Below are 22,271 nucleotides of genomic sequence, written 5' to 3' on the forward strand. Positions count from 1 at the left end.
CAGGGACAGTGGAGGGGAGGACTAGTTGCATAGGGCTCACAATTTGTAAGGATGCCCCACAGACTTTTGGAACTGATTTTAGGCTTTAATTTTCTGAAAACAGATTGCCCTCCTGGTCCTCTAGCATTTCTTTAGGTTTGAAGGAATATGAGACGAATTAAAGTGATCTAAAGACTACCACCAGTAGAACACAATAATCAGCAGTTATGAGTTTACAGCTCATCAGAAAAATGACTACCTATCTCTCAACTGCAGGGAAGAATGACAGATAGCTGTAGCCGGGAGAATCATGATTCACTTGTATCAGAGGGGTAGCTGTGTTAGTCTGTATCCACAAAAACAACAAGAAGTCCTGTGGCACCTGACAGACTAACATATATATTGGAGCATAAGCTTTCGTGGATAAAGACTCGCTTCATCAGAATGCATCTGCCAAAGTGGGTCTTTGCCCTCGAAAGCTTATGCTCCAATATATATTAGTTTATAAGATGCCACAGGACTTCTTGCTATGATTCATTTGGAGGACTCAGAAGACTTTAAGACAACTCATCTTGGGAAAGGCTGGAAAGGATCCCCTAAGCATATGCCTGAACTGAGACTTTAGCGAGCTAAATATAATCTCTCAAAACAGGCTGAGTAAGTCTTTCACTTTTCTGAAAGTCAGACCTCTGCTCTATCATGAAGGAGTCGATCCAGTTTCCTGAGCAGACAAACAATCTTAAAACACTTTGCAGTCAAACCCTGCTGAGACTAGGCATCAGACTGCCAGACTTCTGAGACCAATAGGGTCACAGATGCTTTCTCCTGATTCATATTTCACTCTGTCCTGGATAGTCTATGTTAGTTAGGTTCTTACAAGGCCCCTGATAGCATAGTATTTGATTATGTCAGTACCTTTTGTGTACTTTTTTTCCCCACAGTATCTTCTCACTTCACAGCATTGCGTTCATTTAGCATGCAAAAAGACACCATGTGACTTGCTCAGAGTCACACAGGAAGCCTTTGGCAAAACCAGGAATCCTGACTTCCAGACAAGTTTCCTAATACATGAACCATCTTTCCTCTCTCATTGGAAGGAAATTATGTAATCTTTCTTTTGGCCAGGTTTGTGAGACTAGCAAGACTCCTGATTCTGGAATGTGGCAAAAAATCCTGGTTACTCTGAGCCACTTCCAAGATCTCAAACTGAATTAGTCCGTTATTCAGAATGCTGAAACTATGATTTAGCCTCTTTCTGTTACCCACACAGTCAATATGCTGTCAGATTGAGTTTTCTTTTTTAACAAGAATGGCTGTGATGGAATCAAAAGTCTGATTTACATCCACATGTTCCAATGTACATAAGGCTGTGATGGCTCACGGCAGCTGATTTGGGACTACTGTCTAGGCACAAAGTCTGAGAATTCTGGATTCCTGAGCAGGTTAATGGAGTATATAATTCTTGAAAATGAGCACTACAGAGCAGAGAGGCACAACACGAGATGGCAGAGAGTAAAGGTTACACAGGACTGGGGAGGGGTGGTTAACATCACAGTAGTAAAGAAAAGTGGGCGGATGTATATAAATGAGGGTTCCTCATACCTTGTACCACTTAAAGCCAAACAGGTTGGCTTCAAGCACTGTTTCATTTAACAGCTTCAGACAGGCAGTGAGTTGCAGAATGAAAGAAAATAAGATAAACAAAACAGAAGGGGGAAAAAGCATGCAATTAAAAGCAAATTATAATCAGTTTGGGCAGTATTAACATTTTAAAAAACACAATCATGCATCACACTTATATGCAATCTATGACTGACATTATCATAGTTGCAATGCATAACAGAATCTGTTTTTCATCTTCAAAACAAAAACAGAACCCCAGACTTGTAAAAACCTCAATTTTCAAAGGGAGATTTTTTTCATAATTCCTAGTTTTCACAGAAGGGGAAACAATGTGAACATTTTTCCAGTGAATGAAGGAATGTGCAAAATCACTGAGTGACAAGGTTGTTTCTCTTAACACTGTGTATTAGTAACTAGACGGCTCTGGTTAAGATACTCACAGTTCCACTCTGCCTACACATGCCACTTCTTCCAGACTCTATGTGCCCATATGTTAATGAAGCACAGAAAATTTACATCTGCGCTTCATTAGCAGCTCCCGTATGGCTCATTACCCTGCCACTTCCAGAAGAAGCGGCACGTGTAGACACAGACTTTGTAACTTTGCTGGAAATAAGACACTGCTATCATACGTGCTCCTGGGGGGGCGGGGGGGGTACTGGTCATCTCTCTTATTTCTGCCACTTCCTGTGCCTCTCTTCTTCCCCTTTTCTTCTTTTGAACAACCCTTCTCTTCCCTTTCATGTTACTGTTATCTACCATCTATCCAACTCCTCCCTATGGTCCTTCCTGTGCTTTCAGCTCTTGGCTCGCTTGCTCTCTCTTCCCCTCCTCTCTATCTCCCACATATCCTCAGCGACTTTAACTTCCATGCTAATGACACACCCAACCCCTTGGCTGCACATTTTTTCACCTTCATGTCTTTCTTTAACCTGCAGCCCTAGTTCAACTCTCCCATTTGCCAACAGAGGTATTAACAAGAGTTGTCTTTCGCTAACCATTGCACTCCCTATTGCCAAGTGTCCCCTCTGCATCCATTGTCTGCTCTTTTTTAGCATTGTCTTCCAGCAACCCACCTCATGCCTTTCCACCATCTGTGCTTTCCAGTCTATTACTTTCGATGGCTTCTCATTTGCTCAGTCCTCTCCTCACTTGCCTTTCCCTCCCTTCCCTTCCTACAAATTTGTCCTTCGTTGTCACAGATACAGAAGTTTCTCATCTGCTCTCTTCCTGTAACCCCTTCACTTGTTGAAATGACCTCACTCCATCCACAGATCTCCCTAATACCCACTCTAATGCCCTTGCCCTTAACCTCTCTTTTGCCTCACAATACATTCAACACTTTAGTCTTTCCAATCTTAAAAAAAACCCATCATCGATCCCATGTGCATCTCCAACTACTGCTTCCTCTCCCTTTCAGCTGTAACCTCACTGAACGTGCTGTTTACAATTGTTATCTGGTGTTTCTCTCTCCAATTCATCATAGACCTTTTCTACCCCACTTTGACCCTGACACACCATTGACGCTGTTTTTTGCCAAGGTCTCTAGGGATCTCTTTGCAGCCAAACTCAGGATCAGTATTCCATCCACATCCTGTTTGAATTGTCAACTACCTTGACACCAAACTCTTCTTGAAAGCTACTCTTCCTTTGGATTTCATGAGTCTGTCCTTTCCTAAGACTCCTGCTAACTCTCTATTTTCCACTACACCATGTGCTTCAGAGGATCTGACTCCTACCCCGAAACTTTCTGTGGGAGCTCCAAAGTGTTCTGAGTTAGTTCCTCTATATTTCACTTCTGGGCAGTCTCATCCACAAACACAACTACTGTCTCTATGATGCTAATTCACCTCCAAGCAAGGTTTCTTTTCTTCTGTCCAAATTAAAACCTTGGCTTCTCTCTGACATCTCATGGTTGTCTAGCCATCAGTTCAAACTGAACATAGCTAATATAGGGTTGTCAACCTCCGTTCCTCACCGTCTCCTCTCTCAATTACTGTGACCACTACCACTATCCTGCCTGTCACTAAGGCCAGCAACTTGTATGCCCTCTTCAACTGAGAGAACCTTCTCCAGGTCCTCACATCCATGCCATCTAAATACAATAGATTATTTCTTAGCTTAACACTGCTACAAACCAACCTTTCCTCTCTATTCACATAGCTACATCTTGTGTGTAGGCTCTCATTATTTTGTGTCTCAATTATTGCATTGTTCTTTCTGACCTCAATAAATGCCACTGTGCATTTTTGTTCCTCTTTGGAATTTCTATAATTTGTCCAAATCTTTCCTGAATTGGACACAATACTCAGCTGAGGCCTAATTAACACAGTAGATTGAAGAATTAATTCTCATGTCTTGCTTACAACACTCCTGCTGACACATCCCAGAATGATTTTTGCTTTTTATTTTTTTTTTTTAATTTTTGGAACAACAGTGCCACTCTGTTGACTCATATTTGGCTTGTATAGATAGACCCTAGATCCCTTTCCTCAGCACTCTTTCTAGGCAGTCATTTCCAATTTTCTATGTGTTCAACTGATTGCTCCTTCTTAAGTAGGAACCTTGCACTTGTCCTTATTGAATTTCATCCTATTTACTTCAGTACATTTCTATACTTCAAAGCACTCACAACCCTTCCCAGCTTGGTATCATCCGCAAACTTTATGTATACTTTCTTTGCCATTGTATAAATCATTGATGAAGATATTAACAGAATCCATATAGAACTGATTCCTGCAGGATCCCATTTAATACACCCTTCCAGCTTGACTGTGAACTACTGATGATTACTCTCAGGGAAGACCTTTCCAACCAGTTATGCATCCACTTACAGTAAGTAGCTCCATGTACGTTGCATTTCCCTAGTTTGTTCATGAGAATATAATGCAAGAAAGTATCAAATCCTTCAATAAAGTCAAGATAGGCCACATCTATTCCTTACACTATTCTCAAGGATTGTCATCCTGTCAAAGAAACCTATTAAGATGGTTTGACATGACTTATTTTTGACAAATACAAGCTGTTACTTATCACTTTATTATCATCTAGATGCCAGCAAAATGATTGCTTAATTTTTTTGTTCCATTATGCCTACAAAGAACTTGAAAATGGCTAAGATGTCAGTGTTCTGAGACCACTGCTCATCACGTGCACCATTAATGTCTCATTGTTTCTTTCTACTCTCCATCCGTTGCCCCTTGTCTTACACTTGGATTGCAAACTCTTTGCTTTGGGCATCATCATTTTGTTTTGTGTCTGCCGAGTACCTAGCACAATAGTGTCTTGTGTCTAGATTTAGTGCTCCTATGTGATAATGTAATACAAGTTATTAATAATCCAACATAAATAGTACAGTATTTGTGAATATATAATCTATGTGTGTATGTCAGAGAAGAAAGTCACAAAAATCTCCTTCATAGCACAGAACATCAAATACCCATTTTTAGTTACAGAAAAGGACAGCAATGGAACACATTGGTAAAGTTTGCAAAGTGCGTTAGAATTTCTAGGTCAGGGTTCTGCAACCAAAATTTGTGATGAGAGCAATTTTTCAAATTCATTAACAAAATCAATAAATCAAAAAGGCACAATGCACATGAATAGGAGACAGTCCTTAACAAATAACATCAAACCGAGCTTTTTATCACTCCTATTTTAACAAGTGCAGGTGCACATACAATTATTTGTACAAGTTAGAAAGTTAAGTTAACCCCATCTCCAGGCTTTACTTGTCTCAGCCCCCAAATCTGCTCCAAATCCCCAGGATTTACCCCACTTCCCACAAACTCCACCCACCCCCAAGCTTAGCTTCTCTGAGCCCCAATCTGCCCTCCACCCCTAGGCTTAACCCCTCTGAGCCCCCACCTCCCGCCTCTGCTCCCAGGATTAACTCACCTCAGTGCACAGTTCCACCGCAGCCATGGCCTCCCCACCACTACTCCCTGCCACCTCCTCCTCCTCAGCGAGCTGTGAGGCTCTGGCAGGGGCAGGCTCAGCTGCCCCTCCCCACAGCTCTCCTGATGGGGCTGACTTCTGCCCATGTGGGGCAGCCCCCTGCCCAGCCAACTTTCACTTTCAGGCTCCCTGCCCTGCTTCCCCTGACTGCTCAGTGGTGCTGGAGCTGCTGCTGCTTAAACGGAATTTATTTTTAAATAACTAAATTCTGTTTAAGTGGTGACTGCCTCTGGAGCCATAAGAGGAGTCAGCAGTGGCAGCTCTCAGAGCCGCAAGTAGCTCCTCAAAGAGCTGCATGTGGCTCCAGAGCCGCAGGTTGCTGACCCTTGCTCTAGATGGTAAGGCACTATTCAGGGGCTAAGAAAGATTAGTACTATCATAGGTGCTGGAACTAGGGATGCAGGCGTGGTAGTGGTGCTGCAGAACCTACTTACTTGAATGGTTTCATTACACATAGGGTTTACAATTTGTTCAGTTGCACACAGCACTTCCACTATAAAATTGTTTCAGCACCTCTGACTATTATATTGTCAGGCTGTACCTCTTATTTGCCCAACAGCAACACCAGTGACTGTATAAGATTGCCGACCTGTTTCTCAGCATTAGTTCTGGCTGACTCCTCTTGTGCTAGCACCATTTCCCGCTCTGCAGTTATCTGCACACTCTCTCTCAGCGCCTCTTCCAATTCTTCAATCCGATCATCCTTTTTACGCAGGTTATCCTGGAAAATGATGGGAGACCAGGTGAAGTAGACTAATTTGGAAATAAGAATCAGAACTCATTAACAAGTGCTATCAAAATATCTTCAAAAAAGGAAGGAAAGATGAAGTGAAGGAAGAGGAAGATGAGGAAGTGCATAATACAGTCAAGGAAAAATCCAGCCAAGTAAGACAGATGCACTTGCACTCTGCAATTGTGGTATCACAATTCTGTAGATGAGACAGTACAAGTAGGAGAAGGTTGCTTGTAAAGAAAAGGTTAGTGTGCAGTTCCAAAGAAGCTTAACAGCCAGTAGTGGTGGGATAGGAGCAGTTATTTGGACTCCTTCATGCAATCTCACGCTCACAGGCAAGCAGGGAAGAAGGGAAACATAACATTGCAGTTTTGCAATTCACCATGGTGCAGTTGGAAAAAACATTTTATTGCCTGAAGCAAATGTTACCCTAACAAGAAAACAGGACAGATGTCTGCACAGTTTTAGTCAAGTATGGCTTCAGTTTTTCATGAAATACTGTTGCATGAAAAACCCATTTGAAGTTCTGGTGGGAAATCCAGTTTGAATTTCAGGTTTCTGAAGTGTAATATCCTCTATTCTTCATATTTTTATTAAAGAATATCTTCATAGCTGCAAGCTTGTGTGTCCTGTCTATCGTCAAAGGCCACTGAAATGCACTACAGGGTAAGGAGTAAATATCAAAAAATAATTGTTTTCACACAATGTAATTCGGAAGAAGTAGTGCTGAGGGAGCTGAAGTCCAATTTTTACCAAGAAATTATGCTTAGATGAGACATCTCTGACACTAAATGTACATACCTGAGGTGATTGATTGCCTACAAGACTGATAAACAAGCCACTTATTATTGGTGAGGATACTCTGATTTCTTGAAGCATGGCAACTACTTATTTAAAAGACTGCTAAACTGAGCAAGCTGGGGACAGACTAGGTGTCTCTGGTGTTGTAGGCTACTTTAGCTCACACAGTAACCACCCACATTAGAGATCAGATTTGTAAGTAACCAAAAGGACCCCTTAGATTACTTCTCTGCGATAGCAGGCCTTGTAATGGAGCAGTCATCCTTTTTCACCCATAAGAACAGCCTTTTCTTTCTCAAATCCCACTTGACTGATTAGCAGCTGAAATGAGGGAAGAAGCAATAGCAAAGTTATGCCTTTGTTTTCTCTTCTTTCAGATCTCGGTGTTGAAATCCTCTGTTTCTTGAAGTATTTTATGGTACACAGAGTGTAAGGAACAATTGGTTTTGAAGAGGTTTGGAAAGAAGACTGGTTCTGAATTCACCATTGTGATAATGTTACTACTGTTTAAAGAAGAATCTTATTCACAGATGCCCATATCTCCACAGAACTGGGGTGCATCCCCCACAAGAACTGAGCAGTGCAGACTGATGCTGGTTCTCTCAAGTTTCTGACTTCTAATAATCCTGTTTCAGGACAGCTATTTATCTGCCTGCCAAGAGAGCTGTACAGATCTCTGGCACCCCCACCAGCCGGAGACAATCTAATGGAATTTGTCCAGCCAGTGAGGCAGGCTGCAACATACAGTTGGCTTTTAAAAACATATTCAAGATACCTTCCCACAGTGTTTGCTGTTCAAAGGAGGAGGAAAATGAAATTGATTTATAAGGGGCAATGGCCAGTTCAGTTACAACAGAGCTTCCCATAACATTAATGGACAGGCTTTCATATTAAAAAAAACTTATGTTGCATGAATAAGATTTCAACCTTTGTTGAGTCATTTGATGCCCTGACAAAATCTTCCAATGTTCTCAAACCTACTTAGGGCTCAACTTAGGGCTCAAAAAAGGTTAAAGTTACGAGTCCCAAGAAAAAATCTCATCATAGAGTGTTAATTGTGCCAGGCTTGAAAAATGTTTAGAAGCTTGTCTACATTATATCACTGTTGTTGACTACATTCTTGGGAATCTTCTCCCTGGTTAGGTTCAAGAGTTTGAGCTTCTCCACTGCATTTCACTGCACCAGATCTAGCAAGGCCCAAAAGTTGTATGCAACTGGAAAATGGTTCATAAGAAGGAAACTGAAATATAAAGTTAAACCTACACATACATGCTGTCCTGTGCCCAAACTAATATTTCAGAGCTCAAGGTACCCAACCTAGCAAATCATACCATTCAGAAAAGTAAATTTTGGAGGACACAAGTAAGAGTTATTGGGTTCTCTTGCAGCAACGAAGGGTCCTGTGGCTCCTTATAGACCAACAGAAAAGTTGTGAGTATGAGCTTTCGTGAGCACAGACTCACTTCATCAGATGCTGGTCTTAGAAATCTGCAGGGCCAGGTATAAATAAGCCAGAGCAAGGGTGGGGATAACAAGGTTAGCTCAGTCAGCAAGGGTGAGGCTTACTACCAGCAGTTGATATGGAGGTGTGAACACCAAGGGAGGGGAAGCTGCTTCTGTATTTAGCCAGCCATTCACAGTCTTTGTTTAAGCCAGAGCTGAGGGCGTCGAATTTGCAGATGAATTGTAGCTCAGAAATTTCTCTTGGGAGTCTGGTCCTGAAATTTCTTTGCTGTAGGATAGCTACTTTTAAGTCTGCTACTGTGTGGCCCAGGAGATTGAAGTGCTCTCCTATGAGTTTTTGTATATTGCCATTTCTGATATCTGATTTGTGTGCGTTTATTCTTTTATGTAGAGACTGTCCAGTTTGTCCGATGTATATAGCAGAGGGGCATTGTTGGCGCATGATGGCATAAATTATATTGGTAGATGTGCAGCTGAATGAACCCACGATGGTGTGGCTGATCTGATTGGGCCCTGTAATGGTGTTGCTCGTGTAGATATGTGGGCAGAGCTGGCAACGAGGTTTGTTGCATGGATGGGTCCCTGAGTTAGAGTGACTGTGGGCCGGTGCACAGTTGCTGGTTAGGATTTGCTTCAGGTTGGCAGATTGTCTGTGGGCAAGGACTGGTCTGCCTCCCAAGGCCTGTGAAAGTGGGGGATCATTGTCCAGGATGGGTTGTAAATCCCTGATGATGCACTGTAGAGGTTTTAGCTGAGGACTGTAGGTGATGGCTAGTGGTGTTCTGTTGGTTTCTCTCTTGGGCTTGTCCTGTAGTAAGAGGCTTCGTGGCACACATCTGGCTCTGCTGATCTGTTTTTTCACTTCCTCAGGTGGGTATTGCAGTTTCAAGAATGCTTGGTAGAGATCCTGTAGGTGTTTGTCTTTGTCGGAGGGGTTGGAGCAAATGTGGTTATATCTTAGTGCTTGGCTGTAGACAATGGATCGTGTGGTGTGTCTGGAATGGAAGCTGGAGGCATGAAGGTAGGCGTAGCAGTCAGTAGGTTTACGGTACAGGGTGGTATTGATATGGCCATCATGTATTAGCACCCTGGTGTCCAGGAAGTGGATCTCCTGTATGCATGCCAGGACAGGATGAAAGTGCTATGGTATTTGCATGAGTAAATCTTTGCTGCTGTGTCTGCTTGGAAACTGCTATTTGAAATAAATGTGCGAATGATATTTTGCATATTAATGTTGTCAGCAAAATCTCTACAGTATATGTTTAATTAATTTCCCTACGATGTCACTCAGCCCATGAAATCATCTTTTGAAAACATTTATGCAGATGCTAGAGCGCAAGGCAATTCTGGAAAATGCACAGTATGCATTCATGCAAATAGCTGTTGATAAATCACCCTCTTCTTCCTCAGCATCTGAGTCACCTACAATCCACTCAGTACACAGAATCACAGAGTTTAAGTGTAACTTTGTTCTTCCAGTATCTCTGACAAACCTACTGAGAAAAGTCATATTCATTCCACTATGAGCCTTCCTGCCTGTCCCCATAAAACCATGTCAATATCAGTAATGACTCGCACAGGCAGACAAACCCATACAGTGCTGAGATTCCAAAGCATAGCATAGATTTTGTTAAACCATAGCATTAAATATTCTGTTCCTTTCTCCATTTTTTTTTTTTTTGGTTCAAGTTGTTTCTACATGTAAAACATGGAACGGCAGAGAAGAAAAAATAAGAAAAAAATTAGTTCTGTAATAAGTAGAAACCCCAAGTGATGGATGGGGCCATTGTAGCCAGACGTGCACCCCCCACTTGGCCTTTTCTTCCTCTCCCCCCGCACTGGGAGAGACAGAGAGAGAAACAAGCAGGGGAGACAGGTAGCCTTTGATGTCCTGGGAACGCAGGTGTGCTGTCTTGCCCAGCCTCTCTACTATACACAAAAACCAGACAGTGAATGGGCTAGCTAATGGCCACCCTTCTGGTTGATCTCAGTAATTAACACGCCTTGATCACTTCCCCAGGAAGAACGGGGAACCCCGCCCATCACCTCCAAAGGTGCCCAACTGTCCACAATTCACAGGTGCGAATTGAGCCTTACACCTTCCCTTGGAAACCTGGGGTTCAAAACATTCCTCCCAATTGGCCACTTGAGACCAGGACGAAGCGTACGTGACAGAAGGGGTATAAAGGGGCTTGGCAGACCACCCCTCCTTTGAGTTTCAATCACCTACACCTGCTGGGCAGGTCTGGAATTAACTCCCGAGACTGGGGACGCCTGGTTCGTATCTACTTCTTCCCGAGGGATTGAGAGAAAGATTCTGGGTCACACTGGATCTAGGAGGCAGGGGTAAGAATTACACCTGTATTACACTTCTTTCCTATAGGAATTGAGGGAAAGACTCTGGTTCCACCAGGTCTAAGAGGCAGGGGTGAAAATCACACCTGCAACTTGCCTTTCTTGTGTACACATTACTTGTATTAGTTTAAGCTAGCTAGTTTGTCTAAAACTTTTCTTAAGTTAAATTGTGTTGCTTCCCCTTTAAAAACTGCAAGTACTAACTTGTACTTTAATCATTTGTCTTAGTTAAATTGTTTCTATCTTTGTATAAATAAAAAGTAATTGTTAAAGCCTCTCTAAGTGTAATTTTCCTCCTGCTGCTATACCCGAACTAAACACAAACCAAAGAACCCAGCCTGCCCTGGCTGCTTAGCGTAGCTGCTGGTGTGGCATCACCCCCTTTGCCCCACCGGATCTTTAGCTGGCACCTGGGCATCGGCTCACAGCCATTTAGGGTATGTCCACATGGCTAAGTTATTTTGAAATAACAGCTGTTATTTCTAAATCACTTTCCTAGCATCTATATAACGTAACACTATTTTGAAATAACTTTGATATTACTGCTGGCTTATTTCAAAATAGGTAAACCTCACTGCACGAGGAACAGTGCCTAATTCAAAAGAGCTATTTCAAAATAGGGGCTGTTTAGACAGGGGATAGAGTCTATTTCAAAATAAGCCATTGTATATCCAATTGCTCTGTTTTGAAAATACCTAAATGCTATTTCAAAATGCATTTCACATGTAGCAGTATTATTTTCAAATAAGGTATTCTGGAATAGTTCTTCTAGATTAGCTTATTTTGAAATAAGGCTACTGTGTAAACATACCCTTAGGCCATGGCCACACTAGCCCCCTCCTTTTGGAAGGAGTATGGTAATGAGGGATTTCGACGGATGCTAACTGGGCACTGCCATGAATATGCACATTAGCACAATGGCGCCCACGCATAATTTGCAAGTGCTGCTTTTGAAATGCATGCCTCCCACGTAGTGGGGGACCTTTTGAAAGGACCCCCTGATTTCAAAAGTCCCTTCTGCACATTTGGTTTTGAGAAGAAGGGGCTTTTAAAATTAGGGGGTCCTTTTGAAAGGCCCTGTCTACACGGGCGGTGTGCGTTTCAAAAGCAGCACTTCTGAATCGTGCATAGCTGCCATTATGCTAATGAGGCACCGCATATTTATGGCAGTGCCTCATTAAAATCTGCCAAAATCCCTCATGTCCCTTCTGAAAGGAGAGGGCTAGTGTGGCCATGGCCTTAGACAGGAAAACTCTCTCGCAGGTTTTTGTGTTTTGCACCTAGATATCACAATAATGGGGCAATTTATAAAAATCTAAACAGAAATCTCCAACTTTCACCACAGAGGGACATACAGGCACAGGATGAAAAGGTTTTCTTATGCGAGTGTATGGATTTCGTAACAGTTGATATCTGGGGTCACAAAGGGATTTAGACACTGCCCTTGAAGAAGAAAGAAATAAGGATGATTTGTAATTTCTAGTTGGTCTGAGTTGAATAGTGAGTGGCATTAGCTTTCTGGCATGTCTATAATCAACCTGAGTAATATTTAGTACAAATCAACATTTTTGTCCTCTGCATTGGGGTAGCCAGCTCTTTAATCACACAAATGCACACCCTTGTCCCATCTCCCATCCCACCCCTTCTCTGAGGCTCCTCCATGCTCACATCATGGCCCACCCCTCTGACACTGTCCTCCACTCTCACTTACTTTCACTGGGATGGGGCAGGGCTTTGTGAAGCAGTAGGCCATGTGGGCTGGTGCTAGAGATGCATAGTGCGGAAGGAGGGTCTGGGCTGAGCCAGGGGCAGCAAGCTGGGATGGAGGAGGGGATCCAGAGTGCAAGCTCTGAAGGGATTTTGGATTCTGGAGGGAGGCAAGACCTGGGGCAGGTGCTCGGGATGTATGAGGAGATAAGGAATGTGGCCTTTGGGAGGGAGTTTGGGTGCAGGTGAGGGCTTACCTAGGGTGGCTCCCAGTCAGTGGTGAAGCAGAGGTAAGACAGACTCCCTGCCTGCCCCACCTTTGTGCTGGTCCCAGGAACAGCCAACAAACTCTTGCAGGCCAGGGGAGAGGAGCAGACACCACCCCCACAACTCCCATTGGCTGCAAATCCCAGCCAATGGGAGCTGCAGAATCAGCACTTGGAGTGGGGACAGCATACAGAGATGCAGTAAGAGAAATGACAATCGTTTGTTTTCTCAGATGCTCATACACCAGCAAGTGAACCGATCCACTGGAGTACTGCATTGGAGTGGAAGAAAAGCTGTTTGGGAAATGCGTTCATTAAATTTTTGTTGATGGCAAAACTGCAAATATGTAGAAGAAAAACAACAAATTGTCAGTGCCCCTTCCTGAGTTATACAGTATATCATTGATATTTTGACCTGCAATAAGCTGATATCCTGACAGTTTTCACAGATTGACATTAATTTCTGAGTAACAGTAAGAACATCGTTCAGAAAGTGCTGTTAAAATTCTGTTGAGAAATTCCTTCCAAGTGTCAGTGTGCACATACACACACATATATAAAAGAAAGAGGAAAATGTTTGAAATGAAAAGTAAAAAAAGAAAAGAACTATAATTTAAATGCGCTTGGCAACAGAAGTTAACAAGTTAACAAAATACACAAACAAGAAAACATCCAGGAAATTCTGCAGTACTCAGAATAAAATCTCTACATCCACTTACCTCAATATGACAGAAGAGAGTGGGATGGGAACAGACAATCCTCCCCCATCCCACTTCCAGACAGTCTAATATATTTGTAAAATAGCAAGAGAGAGGTAGCCGTATATTTGTAAAATGTTATGCCAAAGCATGTGGTGCGACACATGCTTTCTTATCACCAGAAATTAATTACACAGAAGGCAACAAACATATTAAGCATCCCTACAAACACACACAGTGGCCAATGTGAAAGGATTAATTACAGCTTAAATTAATTCCATAGGTGGAAAACAACTGAACTGTTTGTGAATTTAAACATCACAGAAAATCAATGGTAGCATTGTAGACTATGTCTAGATTACAGGGATTTGTTGACAGAAGTTTTTGTCAGAAGATATCTCCTGACAAGACTTCTGTAGACAGATCATGGCCAAACTTCCAAGCGGATCACAAGAGCGATCCACTCTGCCAACAGAGAGTGGCCGGACTGCTCTGCTGCTCTATCGGCAAAACGGCCAACTGAAAGTACAGCAGACAGGGCTGTCCAGTGTTCTGGAAGCCCTGTCTGTAACCAGAGGGCCTCCCTGGAATGTCCAGACAGGCTTTCTGTCACCAGATCTCTGTCAACAGAAGCACTATTCCTCGTGAGGAATGCGGTACAGATTTTGACAAAAGTGTTGCGTTCTGTTGACTTACTGTTAACAGAACGCATCGGGAATCTGGACACTTCATGAGTTTTGGAGACAAATTAGCTGTTTTGTTGACAAAACCCTCTAAGTGTAGTCATACTGATAATGGCTCGTGTACCGATTAACAATAGGCAACAATATCTACCTCCCAGAAAAGTAGAAAGTCCCACCAGTGGGTCAGAGATCAAAGGACGATCAACGAAGTCAAAGTTCCTTTTGTGATAAAATTATACCAACAGATATAATCCTAGTAATAAAATACAACCACATCTAAATGCTTTTTCCTAGAATACATATAAATTGAAAATGCACCTGGAATTTACAAACTGCAAAGCAAAGGCATACTAGAAAGACAAGAATGTAATTGCATACGTGATCCATTCACAATACCCTTTTTGGTCATGGCACAGCTAGTGTGAGGCAATTAATTCTTTTAGGCTGGGTCTACACGAGCCCCTTCCTTTTGGAAGGGGCGTGTTGATGAGCGGGTTTGAAAGATGCTAATGAAGCACTGCCATGAATATGCAACGCCTCATTAGCATAATGGCAGCCATGGCGAGTTGAAAGTGCGCTTTCAAATTGTGCACCACCCATGGAGACGGGGACCTTCCGAAAGGACACCCCCCCTAGTTTTCAAAAGCCCCTTCTTTCTAACACCAGATAGGAAGAAGGGGCTTTCGAAAACTAGGCGGGGTGTCCTTTCGGAAGGTCCCCATCTCCACAGGCGGCGCACGATTCGAAAGCCACACTTTCAAATTGCCACAGCCACCATTATGCTAATGAGGCACTGCATATACATGGCAGAGCCTCATTAGCCTCTTTCGAACCCACTCATTAACATGCCTCTTCCAAAAGGAAGGAGCTCATGTAGACACAGGGTAGAATTCAAGGGGAAAAAACTCCTTTGCGGATAAAACTAAACTTAACTCAAGCACAATTTTTTCTTCATATTCCCAGTATATTCATCTTGTTTTGATTAATTTGGAAAATTCTTAATAAAAACCATGGAAGGAGGTGCATTATTAGTGCAGCCTCTAGGATTACAGCAACTAGGTTTCAGAATATTACGCAAGGAATCTCTAACAATTGAGAAATCCCCAGTCAATACTGTTTTCTCAAACTTCAGAGTTTGAGACTTTAGGGATCCTCTGTGCTATAACTCAAACTTGTGACAATTTTTTAAAAAGGTTTTATATGAAAATGGATCAGCCACACTCAATATCAACAGCAATCAGGTTGCAGGTAATACTGGAGAAGGATCCTGACCAATGCTAACTGAAATATCATGTCTATTATAAAATTCTGTACACCCTACATGACTTGCTTCTCTCTCTAAATTAGACTGAAAGTGGTTTTCATTGCACCTTAGAAATTAAAAGAAAAAAAAAAAAAGAAATAAAGCAATAGGGGTAGCTGTAGACAAGTGTTAAACACAATGCCCAGATCAAAGTGAAAGGAAGAATAGGTTAAGACTACAAGACACTTGCAGCTCTTCTCTTGAATAGCTGCCAGGCCTCGAATACCTTTTTCCTGTTAAAATTTGGCACCCCAAACACAAATGAGAAAGGTATGTTGGTGTCATACAGGTATTTCTCACTAGTAAAAGCCTACACACACTAGTTTCCTGCCAATACTAACCTATGGGTTTACCATTTAGCAGCTTGTACATGGTGCCAAAAGCTTTAACATTTCACTTCAGCTATTGCAAATTATCATTTCCGTATTTGTTAAAGACAACATGGGCCATGATTCTGTACCACCACACAGGGTTAACTGCATCATCTATTGGCTGACAGTCACTGCTGAGAGTGCAGCTGGTAATAATGCTCTGAAATGAGCAAAACCAACTTCTATAAATGCGTTTTTGTGGGGGATAAACAGAGATAGACTTCTGTAAAGAATTTCATCACTCACAAATCAGAAGTGGGACTCAGACTCCTAAATTCATGTAGGATTAAGGCAAAAGCAGCAAGTTGTAACTAACACAACTTCAAAATATTATTGAGAAGACTGAACACATAAATGACTTACATGATGACCTTTTCAACTCTGCTTCCTGACATCAGTCCTGTCATCATCATTGCACTAACATACCACAGTAGCTGGTAAAACACACCTTCTTCTGCTCCATTTCAAGTCCAAACATTCGGTAAGAAGAAAGCGGTCAAAGAAGCAGGCATGGATAAATGTCTTAAAAAGTTCATTCCCTTCCTCCCTTTCTCTCTTACTTCAATGAAGAGCAAAACAAAAAAACTTGATGCAGTAATTCTACAGAAGTGTTTACACAGCAATTAAATAGCTAAATTTACTGAGTCTCTTCTTTTCTCAGCTACACAAGACTATTTCAGAAGGTTTCATATTCATTATGCCAGACATTCAGTCTCCTCCCACTTCAACCCTCCATGTCCTATTCCTAATCTTTGCTATAGTTGAGTAGCAGATCTATTTGTCAATACTAAAGAGCTGCTTCCTTTAGGGCAAGCACTACTTACCAGATAAAACTTATGCGTTAGAAAGACACTGTTAATCTCTGTTCATTTTCCTTAATGTGAAGAGACAGTAATTCCATCCCTTATGCATTCCTCCTCCTCAGTCTCTCACCCCAACAAGAGTTAATTAAAATTATTTGACATGTCAGAATTCAGTTATCAACAGTCCTCATGGTTGTTGGGGAAAAAATGCAGACAGATACACCAATGAAGCTAATATCAAGAAAAAAAAAGCTGTTTTGGGTGCAGATAAGCTTCTGTTATACATGAATGCTTTTTGTTAAACATTGAAAGATGTCCCCTCTCCTCTCAACTCTCTTTGGTCAGTATACAGATCAACATTGCTTCAACTATTAAAAGCTGCAATCATAACAAGGGATGCAACTGATTCTAAAATTAAAAGCCACAAACATTTATACATTCCAAGATTGTATGTATAATGATGAACGTTATCAAAAACTGTCCTTCCTCTTTTTTTGTTGTTTTGGTTTATTGCATAATTAGGTGTCATGTTACTGATCAATAGTCCAGTAACCATTAGCTTAATGGCACACAACTAATCCCAAAATAATTATAAAATACAATAGGTTTTTGTTCAAAAATAATAAACAGATATTTGCATTAAATAAACAAGATGAGCTGTCAGGGAGGTGGAACAGAATATTGGTGTGTTTGCTGGAACTGACAGCCTTGTAACTCAGTCAGAAAATACTAAGGACTTGGAACGTGTCTTTACGTGTCTTTGAAAGAAGCTTGCTGTCAGTTTGGTCCAATAATAGAGAAGGAACTTCAGATGGTAAGGATTGTATTCTGGACTAGGGGAAGGCCAGAAGACTACAACTAAGATGACAGGAACATGGCAATGATAGAAGTCATGGCTGTAGCTGCTGAGACTGCCATATCCAGCCCCATTTCCCAAAATGTTCTTGCAACTAGTCTGCCTTCACTGACCAGGGAAGAGAACTCCTTGCCTTATGTTTTCTGGAAGCAGCTCTCTGAAGTTCTCTATGAAGTCTCATAAATTAATATCACACCAGCTCAGCAGAGCCTTTTGGTTAACAAAACACAGCTGCAAAATACTGTCAAATAAATGTTCCTGACAAATAAGATCAGCCTCTCAGAATCTTTCGATTTGGGAATGGCAGCCTGATGTCTATGTTGTTCTCTTATTAGCTGCAGTCATGACAAATGAACTTGATGGTGGGTGAATATAAGGGTACTCAAAACTTGGGCGAGTACATGATATTTTCTTTCTGCCCTTTTTGAGTTGGGAGGCAAGGAAGTGTGTTTTGTCCGTATGTAAACATAACAAAAATGTAATACCCCAAATAAGTTTATTAGTAAAATTTTAATGATCTTTGGACATTTTTAAAAAGTTTCTTTTAAACAAGTGGTACTGCTCTGGGTTAAAAAAAACTCAGAAAAGGGGCAAGCAACATCTGAATCAGTAAGTTCTTCTCTTGCAGCTACATGTTCAAAAATTTTCCAGAGAAGTTGAAAGAATTGATGCTGACTTGCAGTTTTTCACTTTCCTCAGTCACTTTTTCAACATGTAACACAAATTTCAAGTTTAAGTCTTAGCTCCAGTTAATATTTGTACAAAATTTCACAAAAGGAAGTAGAGCTTTCACATATCCCAAAGCGTGTGCAAGTGTTTGCTGAGAGGGAAGTTTAAGAGAGAAAGTACTGGTAAGATGTGGAATAGGATTACAGCAACTCCCTGATTCAGCAGACCTCGATTCAGCATACTTCAGAAACAACGGACGTTCAGCAGCCTCCCCCTGCCCCCATTGTTCCCAAAGTCAGCTGAATCCACGCCTCCCCAAAGAAAGTACTCATCAGAGCCAACACCAGAGCAGACGCCGCCGCAGCTGCCAGAGCAGCAGCAGGAACCACCCCGGAGCTAGAGCTGCCATGGTAGAAGAAGCACCACGTGCTCCTCTCACCAGGGATGGGGCACATACATGACTGCCATCTGTCTGTGTATGCACCCCAACCCTAGTGGGCGGAGTGCATGGTGGCTCCTTTGGACACAGCCATGGCTTCAGCAGCCGTGGTGGTGGTCTAGGCAGCGGCGAGGCTCCTGCCACAGCAGTGACTCCAGCCACTGCAACTTCTGCTGCCAGGGCATCTCCATCAGTGGCAGGTGGTTCCTGTTGCTGCAGCAGGTCCAGCCGCAGAAGGCGGCTCTGGCTGCCATGGCTTCTCTGCTAGCAATGGCTCCAGGGGTTCTGGTGAGTTGCCCTTTTTTTTTGCGGAGGGAGGTCTGAGGAAGCCTGGCTGGGGGGGCTCTATGGTGAGTACAGTCAATGGATACCTCTCCCCACATTAGTCCATTATATTGAGGGTTTATTGTATTTCTCAAGAAAGGATAAAATAAAGGGATAGGGTGGAGAAAGAATGCACAAATCTTGACAAACAAGAACAGAAAGAATGTAAAAACACAATGAAGCGAATGTTTCCATTTTTTACCATAGGCAAATCAATTATTTTAAAGTTTTAGAGTAAATATGTAACCGCTCATAATACAACAAGGAATTCAAAACAGTTTATTTAAATGTATTTAATAAGCTTTAGAAAAAGTAAATCCTTAAAACTTCATGTGAGCTGCGCAATGAACCTTCCCTTATGCCCCCATTGGCCACACCCACTGGAAATCAGAGCAACAGGTTTCTTCATCAGTGAAAGTACGGAACACCCATTTTATTCTCCAGAAGTGACTAGTCAGGGAGAGGTTTCAAAATAGCAAATGAAATGTACTTTAAAAAAAGAAGAAAAAAAAAAGAGAAGATGGTAAAATGCAAATCTATTACTGCCTTTTGAGCCCATGAAACAAAACATCTCAATGTACAAAGCTCGTTTTTTCCTTGAATGTATTTTCAGTGTTTTGCTTAAACCTAGCCCTTGATGCTTTCTATTCCAAGCAGAGTCTCTTACAGGAATCATATGTTATACAGTCACATTAATCTCTCTGACAATTTTCAGCAAGGGTTTTTGAACTAAGCTACTGATCTTTAAAAAAAGATAAATAAAATAAAAATCACCCAAACTTGAAACCCAACTAGTTGTTGAAGCATTGGTACACAATCAGCTGTACAAGTTGAACCTCTCTTGTCTGGCACTCTCAGGACATAACCAATACTGGACAAGAGAATGTGTTGGACGACAGGTGGTCAATATCTTCTAGCACATTCCCCATACATCCATTGTTTACTAAGCTCTTAGAAAACAGTTGGGGTAAATTACAGCTAAATAACAGCATGGAACACTGAGCACCAGAACTGGTGGCTGTAAACAAACTTTATGGGACCACAGGAAACTTGGCCAAACCCAGGATAAATGGTCACCTGGCTAACTAAAATCATGCCAGATAACAGAGTTTGCTGGATAAGAGAGTTCCAGATTAGAGAGGCTCAACCTGTACTATCTTCACAGTTTTAATCTCTTGCCTGACATAATGAGCATCAGTGCATTTCCTTTTCAGCTAGATATCTGAGTGCATTTATCTGGTGTCATCTTCCCCAAATAACTGACACTTTTACAGTCAAGTTTAAGAACTGAGATAATATCTAGCAGAATAATAGTTCTGACTGATCATAGAGAAATACTAAGGTATGGGAATCCCTATTTCATCTGTGAAAAGGTGTCAAGGTTCTTAATGGCGTTCTCCCAAGAAAAATCTCTGTGTATAGTTATACTTAGCAAACACTGGGATACTTGAGGTGATGCCTATTTCTGGAATAAGCAGTGTTTACACTCTACTAAATTACTCCAGGAAGAATCTTAAATACTTCAAAGTATTTTTGTGCAATTCAGAAAGGCAGAATCACATACCTTATGATGCTTCCTTTTAGGATACTACACAAGGTGGACAAAGTGAATTAGTCTTCCCGATACATGGTAAAATATACCATATTCACAGATTTACCCAGCATTGCTTGGGTCCTTAACTCAATTAAGGTTTTTTTTTCCTATTTGGAAAAATAAAAGGAAAATATACATGCTTTACTTAAAGGATTGTATTCTTCAAAAACACAGTGTTATTTTTATGTTAATTTTTTCTTAGATTCCTTAAAAAAGGGTTTTTTAAATTTGTTCATTTACTTTTTTAGTATTTTTTAAAAATGGCAATTCCATCAAGTATATTTTTTTCTTCTGTTCTATAAACTCTTACTCATAACTCTCTATGGTTTAACAAAAAAGGGTTAGAGTCAATTTGGTTACTAATAAAATTTTCTTCTCGTTTTCAAGCCTTAAGCATTGATTTAGCTGTGCCAAAACAGCACAACTGAAAATTTCTCTGTTTTATCTCTTTTGTGTAAGGTTTATTGAGAAGCAATTCTATTCCAGGTTCATCCTATTTTTCTGGCTGATCTTGGTTTAGTCTCTCCCAACTTTCACTCAGTCATTTCAGTTTTGAGAACTGTGCTTGCTTTGGTGATTGTCTTTTTTTTTTTTTCTGTTTGGTTTTAAGAGAAGCAATCCCATTCCTGGCACATCCTGTTTTACTGGCACAACCAAAACTTTTTGATGCTTTAAGTTATGAAAAGAAGAAGCTGTATACTGAATCTGGTGGTCTGAGCTCCCCACCTTTAGGAGGAGTTTACAAACCATAAGCACTGATTTAGTTATGCCAAAACAGACAACTACCCCAAACTTCTGTTTCATCTCTTTTCTGTAAGGTTTATTGAGAAGCAATCTATTACAGGTTCTTCCTAGTTTCCTGGCTCATCTTGGTTGCTTTAACTTACAATAAAAGGAAGCTGCACACTAAACTTGATCATTCTAGCTTTTACCATTTAGGAGGCAATCTTGATAGGTGAGCTCTCTAAAACATATAATAGATTCAAACCTGTTCCAAAGCATATTGCAGAGTAAATGGCAATGGAACAGATGCATAAGATTCTGTCAGGGATTCACCTTCCCGTTCTAAATGTCAAATCTGTGCTCTCCAGTTTAGCTTTGTAAATGTTACCTTAATAGGCCCTCCTTCTCTAGAGGATTATCTTCTAGTCTAATAAAACAGTAGGTAATCCTATATAGCTAATGTCACAAACACCAGGCACCTAGAAATGACAGATCCAACTTTGATTACGGCCATATCAAATCAGACAACAGACTGGTATGCTCTGGCCTTAGTAACATTTTTTACCTTTAACAGGAAAGCAAAATCAACACCTGTATTCTTTAATAATACACCCAATCCATTCATGTGTGTACATATGAGACAGAAACATCCACTTTATTCAAAAAAGCGTAAAGATTTTGCTTACCCTCATTATGTAGGCATGCAACACTACAAACATTAACAACAATAAAAATACTTAGACTTTTACATGTTTATCAGGCAAAAACCCTGGCAGTAACAATACTGTCATATCTTCAACATATGCATTACAATAGTTTTTTTTTTTTATTTTTTTTTACATGTGAAATGTTAGAAAAGTAGGAAATGGCAGAATTAAGAGTTTCACTTGTAAAGCTTGGAACCCAAAATACCTAAATTCATT

At 41.2% G+C, this 22,271-nt stretch overlaps 1 protein-coding gene across 10 annotated transcripts in view; it reads right to left on the reverse strand.

Moving 5' to 3' along the window:
- The window catches only part of ERC1 (ELKS/RAB6-interacting/CAST family member 1), a 509,051-nt gene that overhangs the window by 225,698 nt on the left and 261,082 nt on the right, over positions 1-22,271 (reverse strand). For 8 of the 10 annotated variants that reach the window (XM_075006075.1, XM_075006057.1, XM_075006049.1 and 5 more), the window contains one exon: positions 6,149-6,280. The exons of the other annotated variants lie outside the window; for them this stretch is intronic. In XM_075006075.1, coding sequence (XP_074862176.1) covers positions 6,149-6,280 — 132 coding nt within the window. The remainder of the gene's footprint in view (positions 1-6,148; positions 6,281-22,271) is intronic. 10 annotated transcript variants of the gene reach the window in all.

The sequence above is a fragment of the Carettochelys insculpta genome, chromosome 1 (genome assembly GCF_033958435.1).
Source record: "Carettochelys insculpta isolate YL-2023 chromosome 1, ASM3395843v1, whole genome shotgun sequence".
Classification (NCBI taxonomy): Eukaryota; Metazoa; Chordata; order Testudines; family Carettochelyidae; genus Carettochelys; species Carettochelys insculpta.